Source organism: Oryctolagus cuniculus, chromosome 21 (genome assembly GCF_964237555.1).
Source record: "Oryctolagus cuniculus chromosome 21, mOryCun1.1, whole genome shotgun sequence".
Taxonomy (NCBI): domain Eukaryota; kingdom Metazoa; phylum Chordata; class Mammalia; order Lagomorpha; family Leporidae; genus Oryctolagus; species Oryctolagus cuniculus.
The window spans coordinates 1,406,817-1,430,536 of NC_091452.1; the positions used below are offsets into that span (position 1 = coordinate 1,406,817).

General features: G+C 50.9%; 1 protein-coding gene across 4 annotated transcripts in view; it reads right to left on the bottom strand.

Annotated features, from left to right (window-relative positions):
* SFSWAP (splicing factor SWAP) overlaps positions 1–23,720 on the bottom strand; it is a 77,376-nt gene that overhangs the window by 41,473 nt on the left and 12,183 nt on the right. For 3 of the 4 annotated variants that reach the window (XM_051837628.2, XM_002722685.5, XM_051837630.2), the window contains exons 5-7: positions 19,295–19,520; positions 18,039–18,151; positions 14,471–14,606 (exon numbers count right to left, since the gene is read on the bottom strand). In XM_051837628.2, the coding sequence (XP_051693588.2) occupies positions 14,471–14,606; positions 18,039–18,151; positions 19,295–19,520 (475 nt within the window). The remainder of the gene's footprint in view (positions 1–14,470; positions 14,607–18,038; positions 18,152–19,294; positions 19,521–23,720) is intronic. The other variant, XM_008250412.4, reaches the window with a different exon arrangement.

The following is a 23,720-nucleotide window of genomic DNA, read 5'->3' on the forward strand; positions in this document are numbered from 1 at the left end:
AAGTCCCTGGGCCCTCGCACCCACATGGGAGACCCAGAAGCTCCTGGCTCCTAGCTTCGGATCAGCTCAGCTCCAGCCATTGTGGCCATCTGGATGGCCAACCAGTGGATGGAAGAAATATGTCTCTTTGCCTCTGGGTAACCCTGCCTTTCAAAAAAAAGTGGAACAGTCAGGACTCAAACTGGAGCCACATGAGATGCCAGTGTCGCAGGCAGCACCTTAATCTGCTGTGCCACAAAGCGAGTCCCATAACCACCTGGCATTTTCTACTTAACCCAAAGCTGGGACACTTTCTGCCTTTCACAAACTTCAACTTTTATTTTAAAAAATAAAAGGCATGAACCGGCGCCATGGCTCACTTGGCTAATCCTCTGCCTACGGCGCTGGCATCCCGTATGGGCGCCAGGTTCTAGTCCCGGTTGCTCCTCTTCCAGTCCAGCTCTCTGCTGTGGCCTGGGAAGGCAGTGGGGGATGGCCCAAGTACTTGGGCACCTGCACCCGTGTGGGAGTCCAGGAGGAAGCACCTGGCTCCTGATTGGTGTAGCGCGCCGGCCGTAGTGGCCACTTGGGGGGCGAACCAACAGAAGGAAGACCTTTCTCTCTGTCTCTCTCACTGTCTAACTCTGCCTGTTAAAAAAAAAAAAAAAAGGCAGGCCGGCTATTTGGTCAAGTGGTAAGAGTGCCCGGGTCTGATTCCTGGCTTTGACTCCTGAATCCAGCTTCCTGTCCATGTAGACCCCAGAAGGCAGGAGGTATGGCTCAAGTACTTGGATCCCTGTCACTCAGGTGGGAGGCCTGGATTAAGTTCCTGGCTCCCAGCATCAGCCTAGCTCAGCTCGGACTACTGTGGGCATTTGGGCAGTGAACTGGGAGATGGGAGCTATACATTTCAAATACAATCCTTAGGAAAATACCTTTTTCTAAGAAGTTGTTTGAAATGTTCTCATAATCTGGCTGTATGAAAATTTCAAAAAATATTCCCCAAAGTATGGGAGACTGTAGGTAAAATCTGTCATTAATCCCAGAGTTATGTGGCTTTCCTGTGCTCTCTCCATCTTGTCCACAGGTACAGGGCTTCTCCAAGACACAAAGGAACTACAGTACTGGGCCTATCCCTGACACGCAGGTGGGGCTTCCTCTCCAATCTAGGCCACTGATCAACCCGCAAATAAACTAATCTGCAAACTTCCCAATTGCAAACTAATGTTGCAAACTTCCCAAACCACAATTTATGCTCACTGATTCATACTGAATATTCAAGAGGCCTCTAGGAGGAAACCTCCAAGCAGCAGGAGTCCTGGACAACAGCACTGGAGACCTCCTGGGCACTGCTTGGGGACTGTGCCCAGGCTTCGCACACCTGCTGCGAAGAGGACCTGCTTCCAGTAGATCTACTCGGCTGACAGTCTTAGTCCATAACGTGAAATTCTACATTATCTTTTTGCTCAAAATAAACCTCACCAGTGGATAATAAAACCACTGTTTTATTAGCTGTTGACTCAGATCCCTGAAACATGTCGCCATTCTGAGGTCTGGCAGGCTCTTGCCAGCAGCCTGATCTGTCTACAGATGGAGTTAGGCTTTCTTCACTCTGAAAACCTAAACCCAGTAAAGGTCAAAATTACCTGAGCTCAACTAACAACAAAATTCGTATTAACTGCTAGTATTGCCAAGGGCAAGGACAGCACCTAAGGAAGCAGGTGGTGCTCCCCACCCCCGCCCCAGGAGCAGAGGAAGAACACAAGGCAGGGAAGCCCACTGTCTGAGACAGCTCCTGAGACCACCCACGGCCTCCCTGCCCTGCTTCTTCTAGGCAGGGCAGCTGTCTATTAGCGCTTTATAACACAAAGTCTGTTAGGGAAAATGCATCAAACAAAACTCCTAAAAATGCTAAGTCCACAGTTTTTAAGTAAGAAACATTACTGCACTTCCAATGCCCCAAATACTGACAAGCACTTATGACCTGGCTCACCACACACTGCATCCATGTATGCTGCAGCTGAGCAGGGCCCGGCGGCCTGTGCACAGCTCACACGTGCACCACAGCCACGGCCTCGTCTGCTCTTCTGTAACTCCCCGACAACGTGGCATGTCTAACACATCCTCAGACAAGGAGACTCACTTCAACACCAGCAAATGGGAAAGGAGACCGCATGACTTGGGTACTGATGTAAGACTGACATGTGAAGTCAGGAAATTAGCAAAATGAATCTGTGTTAGACACACGAACAAACTACTTTGGAATACTAGCCCAATGTGTTTAAAAATTCTCTCTTTTTGGCAAATTATAGTTTTCTCTGGAATTTTTTTTTTTTTACAGGCAGAGTGGACAGTGAAAGAGACAGAGAGAAAGGTCTTCCTTTGCCGTTGGTTCATCCTCCAATGGCCGCTGCGGCCGGCGCACCGCGCTGATCTGAAGGCAGGAGCCAGGTGCTTCTCCTGGTCTCCCATGGGGTGCAGGGCCCAAGTACTTGGGCCATCCTCCACTGCACTCCCGGGCCACAGTAGAGAGCTGGCCTGGAAGAGGGGCAACCGGGACAGAATCCGGCACCCCGACCGGGACTAGAAACTGAGGTGCCGGTGCCGCTAGGCGGAGGATTAGCCTATTGAGCCGTGGCGCTGGCCTCTGGAAAATCTTTATCAGTGATCCTCAAGTAAGAGCTTTTTGAGCCTTGCTAAATAAAAATAGCTTCCAAAGAGTTCTAGGGAAACACAGAAAATGGCTGAAGTGAGCCCTGAGCCCCACCGTGAAGAGGGGGGCCATGGGAGCCCTTGATCTGCAATGGATCCTCCCAGAGGGGAAAGACTCCAGGCTCTGGAGTCCTGCAGCAGTGTGGTCTTCCTAGCATCTCCTGAGAGCAGGTGGGAACGGGCCTCTCCGAGGTGGCTGCACTTGGAGGAAAAGCAATGCCCTGTACACCGGCTTCGTGAGAGGAAGGGTGAGAGGAAGAGGCCAGGGGAGGAAGGAGAAAAGGGAGGAGCACCACACGCAGGCCACACAAACTCAATCCTGAAGAAAACACGACCACAGGAGCCCTGGAGCCATGTGAGCCACAGACACATCTGGGGAAGCAGAGAGAAGGCGAGGCCACCAGATGAAGTCAGGCCTCCTGCCTGCTGGTGCCACCAGTGCAGAATGGGGTTTCCAATTTAAAAGGTTAGCGGAAAAATCCAACAATGCTATTTCATGATACGACAGTGACACAAAACTCTGCTGTCTTTTCATGAAGTCTCACTAGTGGCCAGCCACACGAGTTTGCAACTACCTGAGGCCACTTCCACATGATAGCCAAAGGACTGGATGGCTGTGACAGATCGTGTGACGTGCAAAGTGGGAAAGATTTACTCTCCAGACATTTACAGGAAAAGTACGACCTCTGCTGCGGAGCTTAGAAATCAAACCGAGGGACAGAACCCCACCATTACAGAGCCAACGGTAGCTGAGCTTCAAGCAATAGAACAGACATGGATAGAAGATGAAGTCCCCCCACAAAGTAGGAGCCAGAGAGGGATGGCGACTGAAACAGAGCCAATGGCAGACTTGGCCCAGACACTGGGGTCCTGCAAGCAGAGAGCCCCGAGGAAAGGTAACTCCGTGATGCTCCGGGCAGCTGTGGCTCAGCGGCAGACATTTCAGACAAAGGCTCAGTACAGCACAAGGGGCCACAAATGAAAATCAACTAAGAAATAGGGGTGACAGTGTGGTGCAGTGGGTAAAGCCGCTGCCTGTGACCCTGACATCCCATATGGGAGCCAGTTCAACCCTTGTTGCTCCACTTCCAACTCAGCTCTCTGCTAATGTGCCTGGAAAAAACAGCAGACGCCCATGCACCCACAGGGGAGAAGCGGATGAAGCTCCTGGCTCCTGGCTTCCACCGGATGGAAGACCTCTCTGCCTTTTCCTCTCTTTCAAAGAAATAAAATATTTTTAAAAAAATATAAATACACAAACACAGCTAGTCAACAAGATCCAGCCAAACCAGGTTTCTGGTGATATAAAGGACTGTGCTAGATTCTGGTTTACAAAGACGTGGGGAGAAAAGTGTCACCAAGAACTTTATACCCAGATGACCTGTCCTTTTTACACAAGGATAAAGGCAGTTGTTGTTGTTTTTTTTTTTTTTTTTAAAGATTTTTTTATTTGAAAGAGTTACAGAGAGAGAAGGAGAGGCAGAGAGAGAGGTTTACTCCACAACTGGCCGCAACGGCCGGAGCTGTGCTGATCCCAAAGCCAGGAGCTTCTTCCACATCTCTCACGTGGGTGCAGGGGCCCAAAGACTTGGGCCATCTTTTACTGCTTTCCCAGGCCACAGCAGAGAGATGGATTGGAAATAGAGCAGCCGGGACTCAAACCGGAGGGCAGGCAGTTTACAGGAAGAATGAAGGCATGCTATTTCATGATGAATACCTCTAGTTTCATAGCCAGAAGTGTTGAGGATCCAAATATACAGCTTGAAAAGAAAATCAACTACAGGTACAACCTCTTACTTTCTCCTTATAAGTTTTCTTAACTTTAGAGTTCTAGCAGAAATGCATTCTTGAGGTCTGAAGTCTATCAATTAGTTTGCTTTTAGATTAGAGGTGTTTGTGTTAAATTCAAGTGAAATTACATTTATGTCCATTTTAATATAAATAGTTCTGCCAACACAAGTTTTAACCTGATTTTAGCACAAAGAAGACCTTTTATTTTTCAAATACAAGGCTCTTTCTCTCCTTGTATCCCCACCATCACTGCTGTGTGAACAATGCCCACTAATGCTAACAACAGTGATTTCTAGATGGTGGTCTCTCGAGTAATATTTTTTCTTTTTTCCTTTTGCTTCCCTTGACTTACAATAAAGCCATTTTTAAAAACAGTTTGGAAAATAAAGCACCTCAAGGTCATGATTTTCAGAAATGAAGAAATGCCGTAAGCAACATTTTAAAGTGGGAGAGAAGAAAAAAAAATCTATTCACAAGAAATGGTTTCACTTAAGCTATTTATAGAACAACACATTTTAAGAAAACACAGCTACAACAGTGGGCAGTATTTTAGCATCTCTGCCTCCTGCACATTCATTTAATTTATCATGTTTTTCTGCAAGGATTGTAGTTAAATAACTGAAACTAAGTAATACAAACTAGAGAGCACTACACAGTTTCCTGCAAGGCTAAGGAATGAAGGCAACTGTTAGATGTACATGTCTACAGCTGAGGAGCTCCTAGAACAAATGCGTTCCATGTGAAGACAGGCTCTTTCTGCAGGTTACCCAGTGTAGAAGACTCACCTGCACGGCTGAGGACAACCCAAGGAGATCACTAAATACCAAGCAACGAGATGGAAATGCAGGCGACTCCGGCGCCTGCACCAAGCCACGCAAGTGGTGAGGGGCAGGGTCTACTAGGCCGGCTTTCACTGAATACCCAACACCATTCACAGCAATGACAGCACTGTAAGGAATTAATACACAGTACTGAGTTTCAGAACAAGACCTGCACGTCTTCTGGGGAGGAAACAGGCTACACTGCACAAGCTCCAGGCAGCACCAGCAGCTCCTGCCAGCTGGGCAGGCCTGTTTCTCACCCATGCTGCGACACAGAAGCACATGGCATTTCCTCCCATTTGCCACCGATTCCCCTGGCTCTCCCCTCCTCAGGAGCATCAGGGCTCTCCCTGACGTGCAGGCTTCTGTCTGGGGCGCCAGCCTATGAGACTTCATTAGTCTTCCACCGAGCAATCTTTCACTACTACTGAAAAATCTCACAAGGCACATTCCTGTAGCCACTCTGGGGAGCCATGTGTCACTGGAGGTTCCTTCTGCATTTTTATCTAAGTCACATAGACAGCCCAGAACACTCAATTTACCTCAACTCTAATAATCAGCGATACATATGCTGGCACCATCCTGACGCACCCACACAGCCAGTGGCCTGAGGGCTGCTTCTCCATGGAGCCAGGTTCTGAGATCAGCAGGGACGAAGCCTGCAGATGGGGGATGATCTTTAGAGAAGGCACGGCCGGGGCCGGCTCTGTAGTGTAGCAGGTGAAGCTGCTGCCTGCGGTGCCGGTAACCCATATGGGTGCTGGTTCGAGACCTGGCTGCTTCACTTCTGATCCAGCTCTCTGCTATGGCCTGGGAAAGCAGAAGATGGCCCAGGTCCTTGGGCCCCTGTAGCCATGTGGAAGACCTGGAGGAAGTTCCTGGCTCTTGACTTTGGATCAGCACAGCTCTGGCCACTGGGGCCAACTGGGGAGTGAACCAGTGGATGGAAGACCTCTCTCTCTCTCTCTCTCTGCCTCTCCTTCTCTCATTGTGTAACTGTGATGTTCAAATAAAATAAATAAATATAAAAAAAAAAAAGGCATAGCTGTTCTCACCTCTAAAATTTTTCTACTCAACTGGTTTTTCCCATTTGACAGTAGAAGTTGTTTACATACTAGACACCTTCCCCCGTTAATTAAACAGAACTGTCTGCTGGCTCCAGATGATGACCTGCACCCTGCTGGAGCACTCTAACTTTCCTAGAAGTCCCACTTGTGGCACTTGCTGGGGAAGGGATTGTGCTGTGACTGTTTCTGAGAGACACTCTTCCTCGTAGGCCTGGTGCCTCCTCCTCTGCTCTGCATCCTGAAGACGCTGCAGGCGTTCCAGTGGACTGGCAGCTGTATGCCGGTGAGCAGGCCCACAGCCAACATCAGGCGAGCAGGGCTCCACTTGAGAAGGTGACATCTTTGTGCTGCTAGCTCAGAAAAAAGCTTACTATTTTGACACAGTTAACTAAAACTTATGCAAGCAGATGAAACCTTGGTGAGAAAACACAATTACGAAGCTACAAGCACCAGGTAAAAGGCCATTGCTTTAAAGCACCATGTGAGGGCGAGCACTACAGCACAGCAGGTTAAGCCTCTGCCTGTGGCACTGACATTCCACACTGGCATTGGTTGGAGTCCCAGCTGCTCCACTTCTGATCCAGCTCTCTGCTATGGCCTGGGAAAGCATATGGCCCAAGTCCTTGAGCCCCTGCACCCATGTGGGAGACCAAAGAAGCTCCAGGTTCTCTTTCCACCCAGATCCAGCTGTTGTGGCGGGTGGAAGACCTTTCTCTGTCTCACCTTCTTAACTCTGCCTCTCAAATAAATAAATGAATAAATAAAATTTTTAAAACAAAAAACTGAAGCAAGGCCTTGGGATCACCCAGCCTTCTGATACTGCATGCTGGGCACTCGCCTCGTTGCACAGAAACCCAGACTGGAGATTTGGCTCTTGTGAGAACTGCAGGATGCCAGCGTCCACAGCCCCACGGCAAATGGGCAAATAGCACATTCACGCTTCAAATGAAAAGATGCACTGCTGGAGCATGGTCAGGGCACTGCTTAAGACACCTTACAACCCACACTGGAGAGCCAGTTTGAGTCCTGGCTGCCTGCACTTCTAAAGCCAGCTTCCTACTAACATGCCTGGGAAGTAACAGACGACGCCCAAAGACTTGGCCCCTGCCACCCATGTCAGAAACCAGGATGATTCGATGTGACTTCCACTGTAAGATCACTTTTTAATACCCAACAGGAAATGGATCCCTTTATTATGCTTCTTTCACCCACTTTTCAAATCCTGGCTCAGTATGGTTTTAGACCACAGAACCACCTGTTAGGTAAGAGCACAGGGGGCAGCCTCGTGGAGGAGCTGGTAAAGCCGCTGCCGGCAGTGCTGGCATCCGTCCGAGCCCCAGCGGCTCCACTTCCTATCCAGCTCCCTGCTCATGTGCCTGGGAAAGCAGCAGCAGATGGCCCAAGTCCTTGGGTCCCTACGTGTATGTGGGAGATCCAGAGGCAGCTCCTGGCTCCTGGCTTCAGACAGGACTAGCTCCAGCCACGGCAACCATTTGGGGACTGAACCAGCAGATGAAGATCTCTCTTTCCCTCTCTGTAAACTCTGCCTTGCAAATAAATAAATCTTTAAAAAAATAAAAACTAAAAAAGACTAAAGCACCCCATGCCCGCTCCTTCAGCCCCTGCTTCACTGGATGCTCCCAGTGTGGACTCGAGTGTGTCAGAGATAACTGGCCTTCAGCATCTCCACTCAGAGTTTATCAAGTGCACTTCTGCTCCCACCGGTACTTCAACGGTGCACATGGGCAATCTGGCAAAGTCCCCCAGCCGGGGCAGGCAGAGCTGGGGAGGCCCCTTTCAGGAGTGGACAGAACAGGCACCCTTCACAGCCATAAAGCTCTCTGCAGGTGAAGCCATGAGGCACAGCCCTGGCCGTTTTACAATTTTCCAGCGTCTCTCGTCCTCCAAATCACTTAAGGACTTAGCACTGCCGGTGCCAGCGAAGCCTGACTCCGGGTAACCTGAACTTGCGGTACCAATGCCACCTTGCACGGTCTCGGCACTAGCTCTGATGCAGCTGCCTGTGTTCACACACTTGCTCCCTGGGACATGTGCACAAACAGGTACGAGTACTCAGGGGCTTCTCTACCGAGTCCAGGGTACCTGGGCAGTTGTACTTCTTGTGATCAGCCTTTTTCTTTTTTTCCAAAATTTATTTGTGAGTGAGTGAGTGAGTGAGAGAGAGAATGCATGTGTGCTTTCATCTGCTGGTTCACTCCCCAGATGCCACAACAGCCAAAGCTGCAAACACGACCTAGGTTGTCACCGGAGTGGCAGGAACCCAATCACTTGAGCCATGACTGCTGCCTCCCATGCTTTATGTCAGCAGAAAGCTGGGGTCGGGAGCCAGAGCTGGGAACTGAACCCAGCACTCTGGATGTGGGAGTGTTAACTACTAGACTAATAAAGTATTCTCATTCTCCTTCCATGTTCACTTTCAAGTCCTCTTGGGTTACATCTTGATGAGCCACAGACAAACTCATTCTCTTCATGAAAACCAGGAAGTGTGTATCTTTAGTCTTCTAAATTATGAGTCCAGCATGCAACACATTCTGTGTATGAGCCACAAGCAGCCAGGATGCAGCTTCCAGCCCTGAGAGCAGTAGAAGCAGTGATAAGCCAGTTCCATTTGCTGGGAATGCTGCTGTCCACTGTCCAGGATGCGTCCTGGCCACCCCGTGGCACTGCCTGTCAGGTCTCAGTGTGGCGCCACGCCTCTCCAGGGGCCGCTGAGTCCTCAGCTGACGCCTGCCCCAGGGCGCGATCAGACCTCCCGCGTGGTTAGGGGGTCTTGTTTGTGTTCAGCCGGCCAGGCTTCATCACCTTTGAGCACAAGGCTGGCCTCTGGGGCAGCTGGGCACCAGGGTATACACCCAGGTCACTGACTTGCCTGTCTGGGGAGCAGCCTTGTCAAGACTGAGCTCCAGCATGCGGCCCTCCACGGCTGTCTGGAGGAGGCCACTGACAGCAGCTATTTCCCTCAGGGGTGGGCTACAGATGTCTGGGTGGCCTCCCCCTTCTCTGGGACATGTGCCGGCCATGAGCCTCCCAGGGAAATGTGTGAGGCTGTCCTCACCTCTGCTCAGGGACCTACAACAGGCAGGGTGCCGCAGGCACTCAGTGCTTCTGCTGCACAGGCCTGCTTCTTGCAGAAGACACGATACTTCATTCTGAGATCTCTCTCCTGCAGCCCACATGAACTACCCCTACCCCAAAGCAGGACTGAAAACCCAGAAACCCTCACACTGCAGGGGCTTCAGAGCTCTGTAGGCTCAGCCCTTGTCCCTTGTTAGAAACCAGGAGAAGGAGAAGGCACAGATGGACGAGGAAAACTCAGAGGGCTGAGCAGCCCCTGACGAGAGGCGAGGCCTTCCCGTCCCAGGAAGTCCTCACCACTCTGGCTGCTCTTCAGAAGCTGATGTTGTCGGCCCAGGCCGGCAGACCCTTCCCCTAGCATTTCTCCTGTCCGCTGGTATTTGCAGCTGTGTGTGAGATACAGGCCACACGCCGTCCACCGCACCTGTGTGCTTTACCCCACGCTTTCTGCCTCAGAGCAGGCGGTGGCGCTGTGTGAGCTCTACTGTAGCCCCGCCTTGGCGCCTGGGCTCAGCCACCCTCCCCAGACCTCGTACCAGAGGATGGACAGTCTCCCAGCAGTGATCGGCAATGCTCAAGACAGCTTTCTAAATCTAGAGCATCTTCCAAGTGAAGAGACCACATTTAATCCCGCCTCTGAAAATTACTCCAGTGCCTGTGAATCCCGCTCCTCCTCTGCACACAGCAAGTCCTGCAGCACCAAGAGCTGTCTGTGCTCTCAGCACGGAGAGGGGCACCCCAGAGACCGCTACAGACACCACGGAAAGCCCGTGGGAGCAGGGCTCCTACAAGCCAGAGCGCGCAAGGTCTCAAGCTCTCCTGCGAGGCCAGGAGCTCCCAGAAGGAAATGGTCTCCCCAAGGCTTCCCCTGCAAGGGCAGCAGCAGTGACCGGGACAGGCGTCTACACCACAGCCTACAGGCACAGCCTGTGAATGGCACCTGGTGGGACTCTCAGGATCAAGTCACAGTCTGCTCCTGGCTTCTGCTTCAGAGTGTTCTCATTAGAAATACTGCATCGACCTTTCAAAGCACAGGGCAGTGCACACTCATGGAGATTTGGACATCAGGGACCAGCACGTGCGCAGCAGGTTAAGCTGCTGTGCGCAGCAACGGCATCCCATATGGGCGCCGGTTCGAGCCCCAGCTGCTCCTCTTCCAATCTAGCTCCCTGCTGTGGCCTGGGAAAGCAGCAGAGGATGGCCCAAGTGCTTGGGCCCCTGCACCACGTGGGAGACCTGGAGGAAGCTCCTGGCTCCCGGCTTCAGCCTGGCCCAGCTCTAGCTGCTGAGGACACGGGGGAGGGAACCAGTGGATGGAAGATCTCTGTAACTCTTTCAAATAAATAAATGAATCTTAAAAAAAAATTTGTAAAAGAAAAACACGCAGAGGACAGCACTGTGGCATGGTGGGTCAAGCTGCCATTTGAGACACCCGCATCTACTTAATGTACCTGGAAAAGCAGCGTCTGACGGCCCTGCCACCCATGTGGGACATCCAGATGGAGCTCCTGGCTCCTGGTTTAGCCCTGGTCAGCCTCAGTCGTTGTAGTCATTTGGGTGAATGAACCAACAGATGGAAGATCTATCTCTTCCTTGCTCTAACTTTGCATTTGAAATAAATAAATCAATCGTTAACAAAGAAAAGAGAGGCCGGCATTGTGGTGTAGCAGATAAAGCCACCGCCTTCAGTGTTGGCATCCCATACAGGTGCCGGTTCTAGAGTCCTGGCTGCTCCACTTCCCATCCAGCTCTCTATGGCCTGGGAAAGCAGGAGAAGATGGCCCAAGTCCTTGGGCCCCTGCACCCGTGTGGGAGACCGGGAAGAAGCTCCTGGCTCCTGGCTTCGGATCAGCACAGCTCTGGCCATTGTGGTCACATGGGGAGTGAACCAGTGGATGGAAGATCTCTTTCTCTCTGCCTTTCTGTAACTCTGCTTCTCAAATAATCTTTTTTTTTTTTTTTTTGACAGGCAGAGTGGATAGTGAGAGAGAGAGTGAGAAAGGTCTTCCTTTTTGCTGTTGGTTCACCCTCCAGTGGCCACCACAGCTGGTGCGCTGCGGCCGGCGCACCACGCTAATCCGAAGGCAGGAGCCAGGTGCTTCTCCTGGTCTCCCATGGGGTGCAGGGCCCAAGCACTTGGGCCATCCTCCACTGCCTTCCCGGGCCACAGCAGAGAGCTGGCCTGGAAGAGGGGCAACCAGGAAAGAATCCGGCGCTCTGACTGGGACTAGAACCCAATGTGCCGGCGCCGCTAGGTGGAGGATTAGCCTATTGAGCCGCAGCGCCGGCCTCTCAAATAATCTTAAAAAAAAAAAAAAAACCAAACCAAACCAAACCAAACCAAAACAAAAAACAGAAAGAAAAAGCGTTATCTTGAACTACAGAACAGGGAAACTAAAACTCAAAACCACCATCAGTTTTTCCTCTATTTGAGCTGGATCTGTAAATAATTTAAATAATGTAAACAACCCATGACTGATCATGAATCAGTACTGCATCAACCAGCCTGTGGATTCCAGGCAGTTCCCAAATCATGACAGACCTCGGCAGAGACAGCTACGGCTGCTGCCACTCCCGCCCCCCCCCCCCCCCCCGCCAGGAGGAGCCACACAGGACCGCAGGCCCTCAGCTGCCTCACTGCACAGCCACCAGAGCAGACAAGAGGTGGCCGTGGGCACGAGATCAGGGAAAGATGGCGGGTGGAGAGGAGGTGCCGCGTGGGCTGGACACGCCGGTGCAGCGTGCAGCGCGACGCTGTGCCCTCTGGGATGCTGCGACAGTGGGGAAACTCTGCTTCAGGTCACACAGGACAGCTGACCGACCGAGCCAAGGGTTTCCATTTGTTCTTCAAGGCTTCACTGTGATTTAGAGCCAGAGCTCTGGCTTCTGGGCCTTTCAGGAAACTGCAGTCAGGCCACATCTCCTCCCAGACGCTGTCCTCAGGCAGGCAGGCAGGCAGCTGTGGTGGTGGCCCCGGTAAGCAGACTGAGTACTGGGCTCAGGGCTCTGACCTTCGGGGCTGACCCAGGAACGTGTCTAAAACCTGTAGTCCGAATGCCAGCTACCTCACTCCCACAAACACGCCCCCACTTTTCCTGTGTACAGACGAGGAGGACTTCAAAACAATTACAGAACTGAGAGGGCCCCTGCTGGAGCACCTCCTATCAGGAAACAGCAAAATGGAGAGAATCAGGCGATCCTGACTCTCGGGGCTCTCCCAGAGGAGGGCTGCCTCGGCTCCTCTGGCCTCTGGGGGTCACAGGAGTGAGCAAGCTGTCTGGAATACCGTCTTCCACAGCACCATACCTGTTTCAGGCCACCACCCACCTAGACGGCTGCACGTCCTGTCAGTGACCCCTCTGCCGCCTGCCCAGCCCTGCAGGGTTTGTGCTGCCCCATGGCTCGCCTCCGTACAGAACTGTGCGTTCACTAGCAACAGACCCTCTGCTCTGAGCTTCCATTTTCCTCCTCTGCAGCAGTGTGATGGCTGCAGGGAGCGAGCAGACATGCGCACACATCTGACAGGCTTGGAAACGGACAGCAGGGGGTGATGGGACGGCACCTCTGTCGTGCACATGAGGAGGGCAGCTGCACAGCGCTTCCTGTTGCTGCTGAGTGGGCGTGGGGTCTGCACACTGTCGTGCAGGCTGGCGGAGCCCTGGGCAGCGCATCCCGTGGGGGTATTTGCATCATGTGCCCACCACAGATCCCAATCACCCCATCAGCGCAATTCTGACACAGGTCAGCTCCGATGCACATGATCCAACTCACTGACCACTTACAGAGATTTTCGGAGTTCTTGACTCTAAGAGGGTCCTCTGGGAACATGTCCAAAGTTCACTCAAGTAACTGATTTTTCAAGTCTAACAACGTTCATCTAGGACATCAAAATGATACATTAGCTTGTGCCAATGCTAAAAGGCAAGTGCAAAAGGAGTTACCACATTTAACAAAAGCTTGTCCCAGGTAAAGAGCAGCTCCTATTCTGCCACAGACACAGACAAGCTTTGCAGCTGGTCACATCTGCGTGCGACGCTCGTGGAACACATGAACTCCCGTGGCCTTGCTCAGGTGCTCCTCTCACTCAACATTTAACCTCTGAATAAAATAATTAAATGAAGACCCGACCCTGAGATCAAAGTCACTTTAAAATCTTCAAAGATTTACCTTCAGTTGGTAAAATCTGTATGTAATTAAAAAGATAAAAGAATGGCAATCAGTGAGAATAAGAAATGTGACTGGTGCACACTCTAGCTGGCCTTCTGTACATCATAATAAACATACACAGACATTTTTGGGCCGCGAGTCTGTAAGCCACACTATGCAACAACCATTCACGTTGTGTTAGGTGTTGTAAGTAATGCAGTTCACGAGAGGAACCAAGTTCTATGCAAATACAGGGATATGAGCGGGTGCGCGCTTTGCTATCTGTGGGGGCCACAGGTCCTAAGGGACAACTGTCCACGCTGTGTGCCTTTTTAAAGAAAGCAACCATGGCAGACAATACACTAAGGTGTGTCCACACAATATCCAACCCCTTTGTTTTTAACCACACACACATGCACGTGCCACATCTCCCTGACTCTGCACGTCAACAGCAGGATGATTTGTAGTGTTCACAGTTTACACAGGCCTGTGTCTGCCCAGCACCTGTTCTCCTTCAAAGAGCTGTGTTCAGAGCAGCCATGTGGGCAACTGCAGGCCTCGTTTCCTGCCTCTCCCTGCCACACTGCTCGAGTCACATACAGTAAGACAGGTCACTGAGGGTGGCTTCTGAGATCTTTAAAGAGGGACAGAAGCAGCCAGCATCTGCTTTCAGTCTTTGCCTTCCTGGGATGCAGAGCTGGTGGGGGAGATGGGGCAGCCACCCTGCCAACATTAAGTCGGCCAGGGGCTGATGGAGGTGCGCAGCGCCACAGCACAGTGCACTAAGTCTGGACCGCCTCCCTCTCCATTCTCCCCAGGGAAAGAGCCTTCCAGTCAGAACGCACAGCGAGTACTCACAGTCCGCCGTGTACTCCACTTGGGAGGGCTGTGCAGCGCTGCCATCTGTGTTTTGCGTGGTGGGAGTGGTGCTGTCAGCCTGGGCCTTGCGGACAAGCGCTGCCAGTGGGTGATCTGGGTCCACCACCTTCAAGGGCTGGGGACAGAGAAGACATAGCTCAGCACTTTCTATAGCGGAACCACACAGGACTCCTCTGTTACAAAAGGCACAACTCAATTTCATTTATTTATTTAAAGCTTGTATTTACTAATTTACTGTTTTAAGAATTTATTTTGTGGGGCTGGTGCTGTGGTGCAGTAGGTTATAGCCCTGGCCTAAAGTGCTGGCTTCCCATATGGGCACCAGTTTGAGTCCTGGCTGCTCTACTTCCAATCCAGCTCCCTGTTAATGCGCCTGGGAAAGCAGTGGAGGATGGCCCAAGTCCTTGGGCCCCTGCACCCACATGGGAGACTTGGTAGAAGCTCCTGGCTTCACATCGGCACACCTCTAGCCATTGGAGCCATTTGCACAGTGAACGAGTGGATGGAGAACTCTCTTTGTCTCTACCTCTCTCTCTGCAACTCTTTCAAATAAATAAACGTAAATCTTTAGAAAAATTTATTTGTGAGGCAAACACACACACCCCAGACAGAGACAGAGACAGATAGGGAGAGCTTCCATCCACTGGTTTACTTCAAGGCACAGGGGCTGAGCCAGAGGCAGGAACCAGGTCTCCTGAATGGGTGGCAGGAAACTGATTATTTGTGCCATCACTACTGCCTCCAGGGTCTGCATCAGCAGAAAGCTCAGTCAGGAACCCAGGCCTCTGATGTGAAACATGAGTGTCTTAACCACTGACTAAATGCCAGCTCCCTCAACCCACTTGAGAAAACAGCGCATGTGCCGTAAAAATCCTCCACACACAGCACAGTATACACAGTGACAGATGCAGGGCCAAGATGGAGTCTCTGTGGTCAGACCCAGCACAAAGCAGACCTCAAGTGCCATCACCAGAGACAGCCAGAACCACAGCCCTAAACCAACAATGCTTCTGCTGCCTGTGCCACATGGGACTGACACCAGCTCTGACACTGACTCTTCTAGACAAAGAGAACTGTTTCAATACAACTTAGGAACCCTCAGTCTACTTTTAAATACCCTGCCTTCCTCTGCTTCCCTGGACGTGCCTACAGATTTCAGACTGCAGAGTAAAATCACTGTCTGAGAGCCCCGTTTGTTGTCACATGGCAGGTAACACACAGTGTGGAAGGCACACTGGAAGGCCCTGATTTGCCATGGCCCAATGCTCCTGCTGCCTAAGCCCCAGAGGAATTCAGTGACAACATGACTTCGTCTCGGTAACAAACATTACAGGAAGGAAGGCTGACCACTATTGCCCAAAGTCCAACTCACATAAAACTGCAACCCTGTTCTCTTTTAAGTTCTGACGTCTAATCACCAACAGTTCCATAGTCCTGTCAACCAGCAATGATCTGCCACGGATCAGGCACTCTGCAAAACTGCGCAAAGCCAAGTGCTCGAGTCTAAGGGCCCCTGTATTTGTATCACAAATGGCCACAAGACAGTGCCCAGTGATTTCTTTTTTTTTTTTTAAAGATTTTATTTATTTAATTGAGAGGTAGAGTTATAGACAGAGGGAGAGACAGAGAGCAAGGTCTTCCATCTGCTGGTTCACTCCCCAAATGGCCACAACTGCCAGAGCTGTGCCAATCCGAAGCCAGGAGCCAGGTGCTTCTTCCCGGTCTCCCACGAGGGTGCAGGGGCCCAAGGACTTGGGCCATCTTTCACTGCTTTCCCAGGCCATAGCAGAGAGCTTGAATGGAAGTGGAGCAGATGGGTCTCAAACTGGCGCTCACATGGGATGCCAGTGCTTCAGGCCAGGGTGTTAACCCACTGTGCCTCATCGCTGGCCTCCCAGTGATTTTTTTTTCTAAGGATGAGGGGAAGAGCAGAAGTAAAAACATTCACTCAGAAACTTTCTATGGGGGCCCAGCATTGTGGCACAGTGGGTTAAGTCACCACCTGTGATACCAGCATTCCATATGTGTGCCAGTTTGAGTCCTGGTGCTCTACTTCCAATCCAGCTCTCTGCAAATGCACCTGGGAAAGCAGCAGCAGATGGCCCAAGTGCTTGGGGCCCTGCACCCACATGGGAGACCCAGATGGAGTTCCAGGCTCCTGGCTTCAGCCTGGCCCAGTCCTGGCTGTTGCAGCCATTTGGGAAGTAAACCAGTGAATGAAAGATCTCTTTCTCTCTGTATTTCTCCTTCTCACTCTTGTCATTCTGCCTTTCAAATAAATGGATCTTAAAAATAATCGAAATACTTTCTATGAAGGTAACGCAGGGTGTCAAGCAGCAAAGGTTCTTAATGCCCAGACAACATTAGAGTCTACGGGACAAAACAATTTCCAAACCTTCACCAACACTCAAATTAGTCTTTTAAAATTTTTCGTGCTGTTTATTAGAGAAAGGAAGAGAGAGCACGTGTGTGAGAATGTTCTCATCTGCTGGTTCCCTCCCTAATGCCTGAAACTGCCTAGCAGGAGCTGAGGTGAAAAGTCAGCCACTGGGGGCCGGTGTTGTGGTAAAGCAGCTCAAGCCACCATATGTAACTGGCATCCCTTATGGGCACCAGTTTCTGTCCTGGCTGTTTCTCTTCTGATCCAGCACACTGCTAATGGCCTAGAAAAACCAATGGAAGATGGCCCAAGTGTTTGGGACCCCACCACCCACATGGGAGACCTGGATGAACCTCCTGGCTTTGGCCTGGAAGACCGATCTCTCGTTCTCTAACTCTGACCTTCAACTAAATAAGTCTTTAAAAATAAATAAATAAAAGTCAGCCACTCTGAGGCCAGTGTTGTAGCAGTGGGTAAAGCTGCTGCCTGTGGTGCCAGCCTCCCTTATGGGTGTGGTTTGAGTCCTGGCTGCTCTACTTCCAATCCAGCTTGCTGTTAAGGTGCCTGGGAGAGTAGTGTAAGATGGCCTGTCTGGGCCCTGCCACCCAGGTGGGAGACCACAATGGAGTTCCTGGCTCCTGGCTTCAGTCTGGCCCAGACCTTGCTACCTGAGCCATCTGGGAAGTGAAGCAGTGGATGGAAGATCTCTCTCCTCTCCCATGTGGGTGGCCGGGACTTAACTTCTCGAGCCATCACCCGCTGCCTCCTCGGCTCTGCACTGGCAGGCAGCTGGAATTAGGAGCAGGAGCTGGAGCTGGAGCTGGGAGTTGAACCCAGGTACTCGGATGCAGGATGTGGGCATCTCAGCCCTAGGCCCAAAGCCTGATCTAAACATTCTACTTACTCTACATATCCTGAGGGTAAAATTATAATACAGTGAAAATAACTTGTTCATGAAATCTGTAACAGATAATTCTGAGATAAAGGAAGCAAAGTATCTGTCACCAAGCTAAAAATAAAATGCACGATACAGCTTAATGAAAACAAAATTAAGACAGAAAACAAAACAGAGCTGTTAACAAGAAATGACATGCTTGGTGCTTTCCAAAATTAATGTAGCAGAAGTCTGGCTTTGGCATAAAAGGCACAGTCCAATGAGACAGCCACCTTCATCAGCTCCTCAAGGCGGTCACACTTCTTGGAGGCAAAGAGAGACGGGTGCAGGTAATTCCCATCTTCCTCATCATCCTCCTCCTCATTGTCAGAGTTGGTGCCCGATTCTGAAATCAAAACCACATTTCAGTATTTTGGTCTACACTGGGGGAAAAACGACAAATAAATTACGCAAAAACACAGCAGCAGACAAAGGCAGAGCTCTGTCTATCCATTCCTTGGTTATCTGCCCCGACCACCTTTGGAGAGCACCCCCCAGAGCCCCCGGTTTTCAGAAGGAAGCCAGGCGGGGAGGTGCAGGAGTCCTGCCACTGGCATCCCCTCCACAATTAACCACTCATAGCAATGCTGGAGCTTTGGGCTTGTTTTTGTTTTTAAAGGAAGAAATCTTATTGATTTATGAGAAGAAAAAAATACCAACAGAAATAAAAAGCCATGACAAATGAAACTGGAGATGAGATCTGCAGTAAGGAGCAGGCAGTGGCGCTGAGCCTCCCGTCTCACTCAGCCTGCAAACAGGTCACGTGAGGACACAAAGGGCTTCTCAGGGCAGGTGGGGCACAGAGGTGAGCACACTGCCTGAGACACCCACACTCTCTACTGGGGTGCCGACTTCAAGTTCCTGCTCTGCACCTGATTCTAGCTCCCTGCTACTGTGCACCCTGGGAGGCAGCGGGTGATGGGTCAAGTTCTTAGGGCCCTGCCATGCACACAGAAGTCCTGGATGGAGTTCTTGGCTGGCTTCAGTCTGGCCCAGCCTCAGCTATTGCAGGTATTTGGGGAGTGAACCAGCAAATGGAAGATCTCTGTCTCTCTGCCTTGCAAATGAATAAAATACACAAAGAGAGACGGACTTGTCTCTGAGTATAATTTAAAAATGCCCTTTGCCTAAGAATTCCAATAAATTTACTTCACAAAAATAACAGTGTCAAGTCAATCCTAGTAAAATCAACAATTTTCATGTTGTGGGTATGGACATGTGACACAAGCCTGTGCCCTGGGAGAACAGCCTGGCAGCAAGGGAGGACCCTTATCTTCGTGGGATGTGAGCAGCCAAGATGAGGGCCAACTTCTGACCTGGATACTCAGCTTCCAACCACGTCAGCATGTGGCATCACCGCACCTGTCTCCAGAGGCTACCCAGCACCTAACGAGTGCCAGGGCAGGCCCGAGGCTGCCTTCAGGACGGGCGTCTACGCTTCCCCAGGAGTTCCCGCCAGCCACGCACCCAGCACAGTGGGGCCACGTACTTTTGCCCTCCTCACTTTTGCTGTCTGCCGGCGCCGTGTACCGCCCTTCTCTCATGGCTTTCTGGATGAATCTGTAGTAGGGGTTGAGGTAGTGGTCGAAGCGCAGGAAGTCGAACTGGGAGTTCCGTGCTTGCCTGGCTTTCAACATGATCTCAAACTGCGCCCCCTGCCTGCACACGAAATTGGCCGTGCGCTCGATGATGGCATGCATTTTGGCTGTTGGTGGCTGTGAGAAAACACACACAAATGTTACCAGTTTGTCTCCTTTCCCACTGGCCACCTAATGCAACTACAAGCAGAGACAGGGGCCGTGCTGTGGTGCAGCAGGTTAAGCCACAATCTGTAGTACTGGCATCCCACATCAGCGCTGGTTTGAATCCCGGCTGCTCCACTTGCGATCCAGCTCCCTGCTAATGCTTCTGGAAGAGCAGCGGAGGATGGCTCAGGTCCTTGGGCCTTTATACCCACGTGGGAGACCTGGAAGAAGTTCCTGGCTTCAGCCTGGACAGCCCTGGTCGTTGCAGCCATTTGGGGAATGAACCAGCAGATGAGGGATCTCTCTCTCTCTTTCCTTCTCCCTCTTTGTGGCTCTGTCTTTTGAATAAATAAATAAATTTTAAAAAGAAGACGACAACGACGACACCCTGGTCTTGATGTCCATTTAGAAGCTGAGAGACATCCACACCGGCAGAGCCCAGTACGAGCACGGACTGTCCCTGGTGACGTGAAGCTGCGTCTGTCTCTGAAATCTGGTGAGGATTTGCTGGGGAGAAAATGCACTTATGGAGGTGAACCATTGCACTTCTGAACAGAACCCATGGGAGGCAAACTTTTTTTGTAGCCATCAACATAATTTTTTTTTTAAAGATTTACTTGAAAGTCAGAGTTACCCAGAGAAAGGAAGACACACAGACAGACAGACAGACACACACACACTCTGTTCCACCCACTGGTACACTCCCCAAATGGCTGCAATGGCTACAGCTGGGCCAGGCTGAAGCCAGGAAGTAGAAGCTTCATCGGGGCCCCCCATGAAAGCCAAGCATTTGAGCCATCCTCCACTGCTTTCCCAGACACATTAGCAAGGAGCCAGCTTGGAAATGGAGTAACCGTGAATCGAACTGGCTCCCACATGGGATGCTGGCCCTGCAGGCAGTGGCTATACCTGCTGTGCCATAGCACTGGCCCCAAATCCACATCTTTCTATGTAACAGGGGTCTTTGTTCTTTTTTAAAGATTAATTTTTCTATTTGAAAGGCAAAAATAGAGAGAGAGAGAGAGAGCGCCCGCGAACAGGAGAGATAGAGAGATTGTGCATCTGCTGGTTCACTCCCCAGATGGTCACCCAGGTTGAAGCTGGGCCAATCCTAAGCCAGGAGCCTCTCCAGGTCTCCCACGTGAGTGCAGGGGCCCAAGCACTTGGGCATCTTCCACTGCTCTCCCAGGTGATTCGCAGGGAGCTGGATCTGAAGTGGAGCAGCCGGGTCTCAAACTGGTGCCCATGTGGGATGAGGGCACTACAGGTGGCGGGCGACTTTACCCTATGCCACAGCGAAACAGGGATCTTAACTTGGGCCCTGGCGTGCACTGAGGCTGTGAATGTTCTGAGATCATATGTAAGTTTGCACCTAACATATGGAACTTTCTGGGGAGAAAGGAGCAGATTTAACCACTTCTCAAGGGCCTGAGAATCACTCCTCTTTCCTAGCTCTCACAGCATGGAGGCCACGTTACCATGTCAAGTATCTTTACTCCTGTACCTGAGGCCTGCTCCCCATGTCCTCGTTTCTATTCCCTGGAAGACGCTGCTGATGGCTCCAGCTTGCTGGCACTCTCATTTAGAGCACAATGTCCCCAAATGAAAGACAGCTCAAGCAAGGCGTGGCCACAGCAGGGTGGGACACCTGTGTGGCAAAACCCTTGGCTGCCTTACACTGAGTTTGTTTACTTTTTTTAGATTTATTTTATTTCAAAGAATTACAGAGAGAGGCAGAGGGCTTCCATCCACTGGTTCACTCCCCAAATGACCCCAACAGCCAGAGCTGAGCTGATCCGAAGCCAGGAGCCAGGAGCTTCTTCCAGGTCTCTCACACAGGTGCAGGGGCCCAAGCACTCGGGCCATCTTCTACTGTTTTCCCAGGCCATAGCAGAGCGCTGGATTGGAATTGGAGCATATGGGATGCCAGTCCTGCAGGCCGGGGCTTTAACCCGCTGCACCACGGCGCTGGCCCCTACACTGAGTTTACTCACTAGCTGGCAAACCCTGCCCTGCCCTTCACATGCTGCGAATGAGTTACTTTTCCCTCAACCCGCACTTGGCACTTCTTGCCCATGCGTTAATTTTTTTGGTCTGGAAACTAGAAGTCATTCATCCAAACTGCCCTTAGTATCAATGAAGAAATTAAAGCGAAGAAATTATACACAAATGCAACTGAAAGTCACCCTCATTTAAGATGGGCAGTTAAGGATTCAAGATGCTCACAGTAATCTCAGGGCCGCATCCTTCCTAAAATATATGGATCGATTTTCAAATCTAATCTTTGCATTAACAACACCCTTCTCACTTAAAAAGGATAAATTCCACTAATTTCCAAATAAATTAGATTCCACGTCAAAGGCCTGCTGTGAGCTGAAACAGGGACCCTGCTGCCGACTGTCACTGGCTTTGGCTACACAGAAGACTCATTTCTAAGACGGCATCTCCATTGCCAGCCAGTGACTAACGATCCCTTCAGAATACTGACCCCTGAAGGAAAGTATGTGAGTCCTCCCAGTACGGGCTCTGCACTGACCAAATCAACTTCCTGGTCTAAAATAGCTTAAAAGTGGGACCACTAAGCATGTAATATTACGACAGCAGTTAAAAAGCAAAGGCCAAGAGTCTGGTGTTGTGGCACAGCTCCCTGATAATGGCCTGGGAAAGCAGTGGAAAATGGACCAAGTGTTTGGGTTCCTGGCTTTGGCGTGGCCCAGTCTTGGCCGCTGTGGCCATTTGGGGGAATGAACCAGTGGATGGAAAATGTCTCTGCCTTTCAAATGAACCAATTTCTGGGGGAAAAAAAGGCAAATAATTTTATAAATGAACACTGATCATACATAAACAGGAACTTCAAGGTCTGCTATCAAGAGTTAAGTGGGTATGAAGGAGAAGAAGCTATTCTTTCCTCTATTATTAAAATATGATGCTTGTTTTTCATGAATCCATTTCCATTTAAGAACATCATGGGGGGCTGGCACTGTGGTGTAGCAGGTAAAGCCGCTGCCTGCGGTGCTGGCATCCCTTATGGGCGCTGGGTCAAGTCCTGCTTGCTCCACTTCCAATCCAGCTCTCTGCTGTGGCCTGGGAAGCAGTGGAAGATGGCCCAAGTCCTTGGGCCCCTGCACCCGCGTGGGAGACCTGGAGGAAGCTCCTGGCTCCTGGCTTTGAATCGGCACAGCTCCGGCCACTGCGGTCAACTGGGGAGTGAACCAGAGGACGGAAGACCTCCCCCCGCCTCTCTGCCTCTCCTTCTCTCTCTGTGTAACTCTTTCATATAAAATAAATCTTTAAAAAAAAAAAAATCATGGTCACCCCTACTATACATGATATTTTAAAGGCACAGTCAACATATAAATACGAATGTGTTACAAAGGCTACCTGAAAGAGGGAAACATCTTTAAGATCCAAAAAGAGTGGGGAAGCCTGCTGTTTAGGGGCCGGCGCTGAGGCGCAGGGGGTTAAGCCGCCACTTGTAGTGCTGGCATCCCATATGGGCGCCGGTTTAAGACCCGACTGCTCTACTTCTGATCCAACTCTCTGTTGTGGCCTAGGAAAGCAGTAGAGGATGGCCCAAGTCCTTGGGCCCCTGCACCCGCATGGGAGACCCAGAAGAAGCTCCTGGCTCCTGGCTTCGGATTGGTGCAGCTCCAGCCATTGTGGGCAACTGGGGAGTGAACCATCGGATGGAAGACCTCTCCTCTGTGTAACTCTTTCAAATAAATAAATAAATCCTTGAAAAAAAAAGAAAAAAGAAAAAAAAGCTGACGAGTCCCCAGAAGGGGGCTAACGCCACTCTTCTCATTCAGAATTCCATGAACATGGCTTCCATCTCCGAAGAAGGGACTCTGGTGGACTACTTCTACAGACAGGAAACCCACATCACTGTAAGCCCTCCCAGCTTTTGAAAATGTCAGAATGCAGAGCCCAGAATTTCAATACCCGTGATGCCCACAGCCCTGGATTAACAACAGACTGAGTCACAACTCCCAGGAGGTGCAGCAGGAAACATGGGAAAGCACTCCCAAGCCCTAGAAGTAGGAAAGTTCTTCCAAAGCCCTGCAGCCACACGGGAGTAGTGGAACATGTCGGCCCCCATCAGTAACCCTACACTCTGCGTGGAACGTCACAGAGGCTGCCGCAAAACGCCTGGAGGAACACTGCAAGACA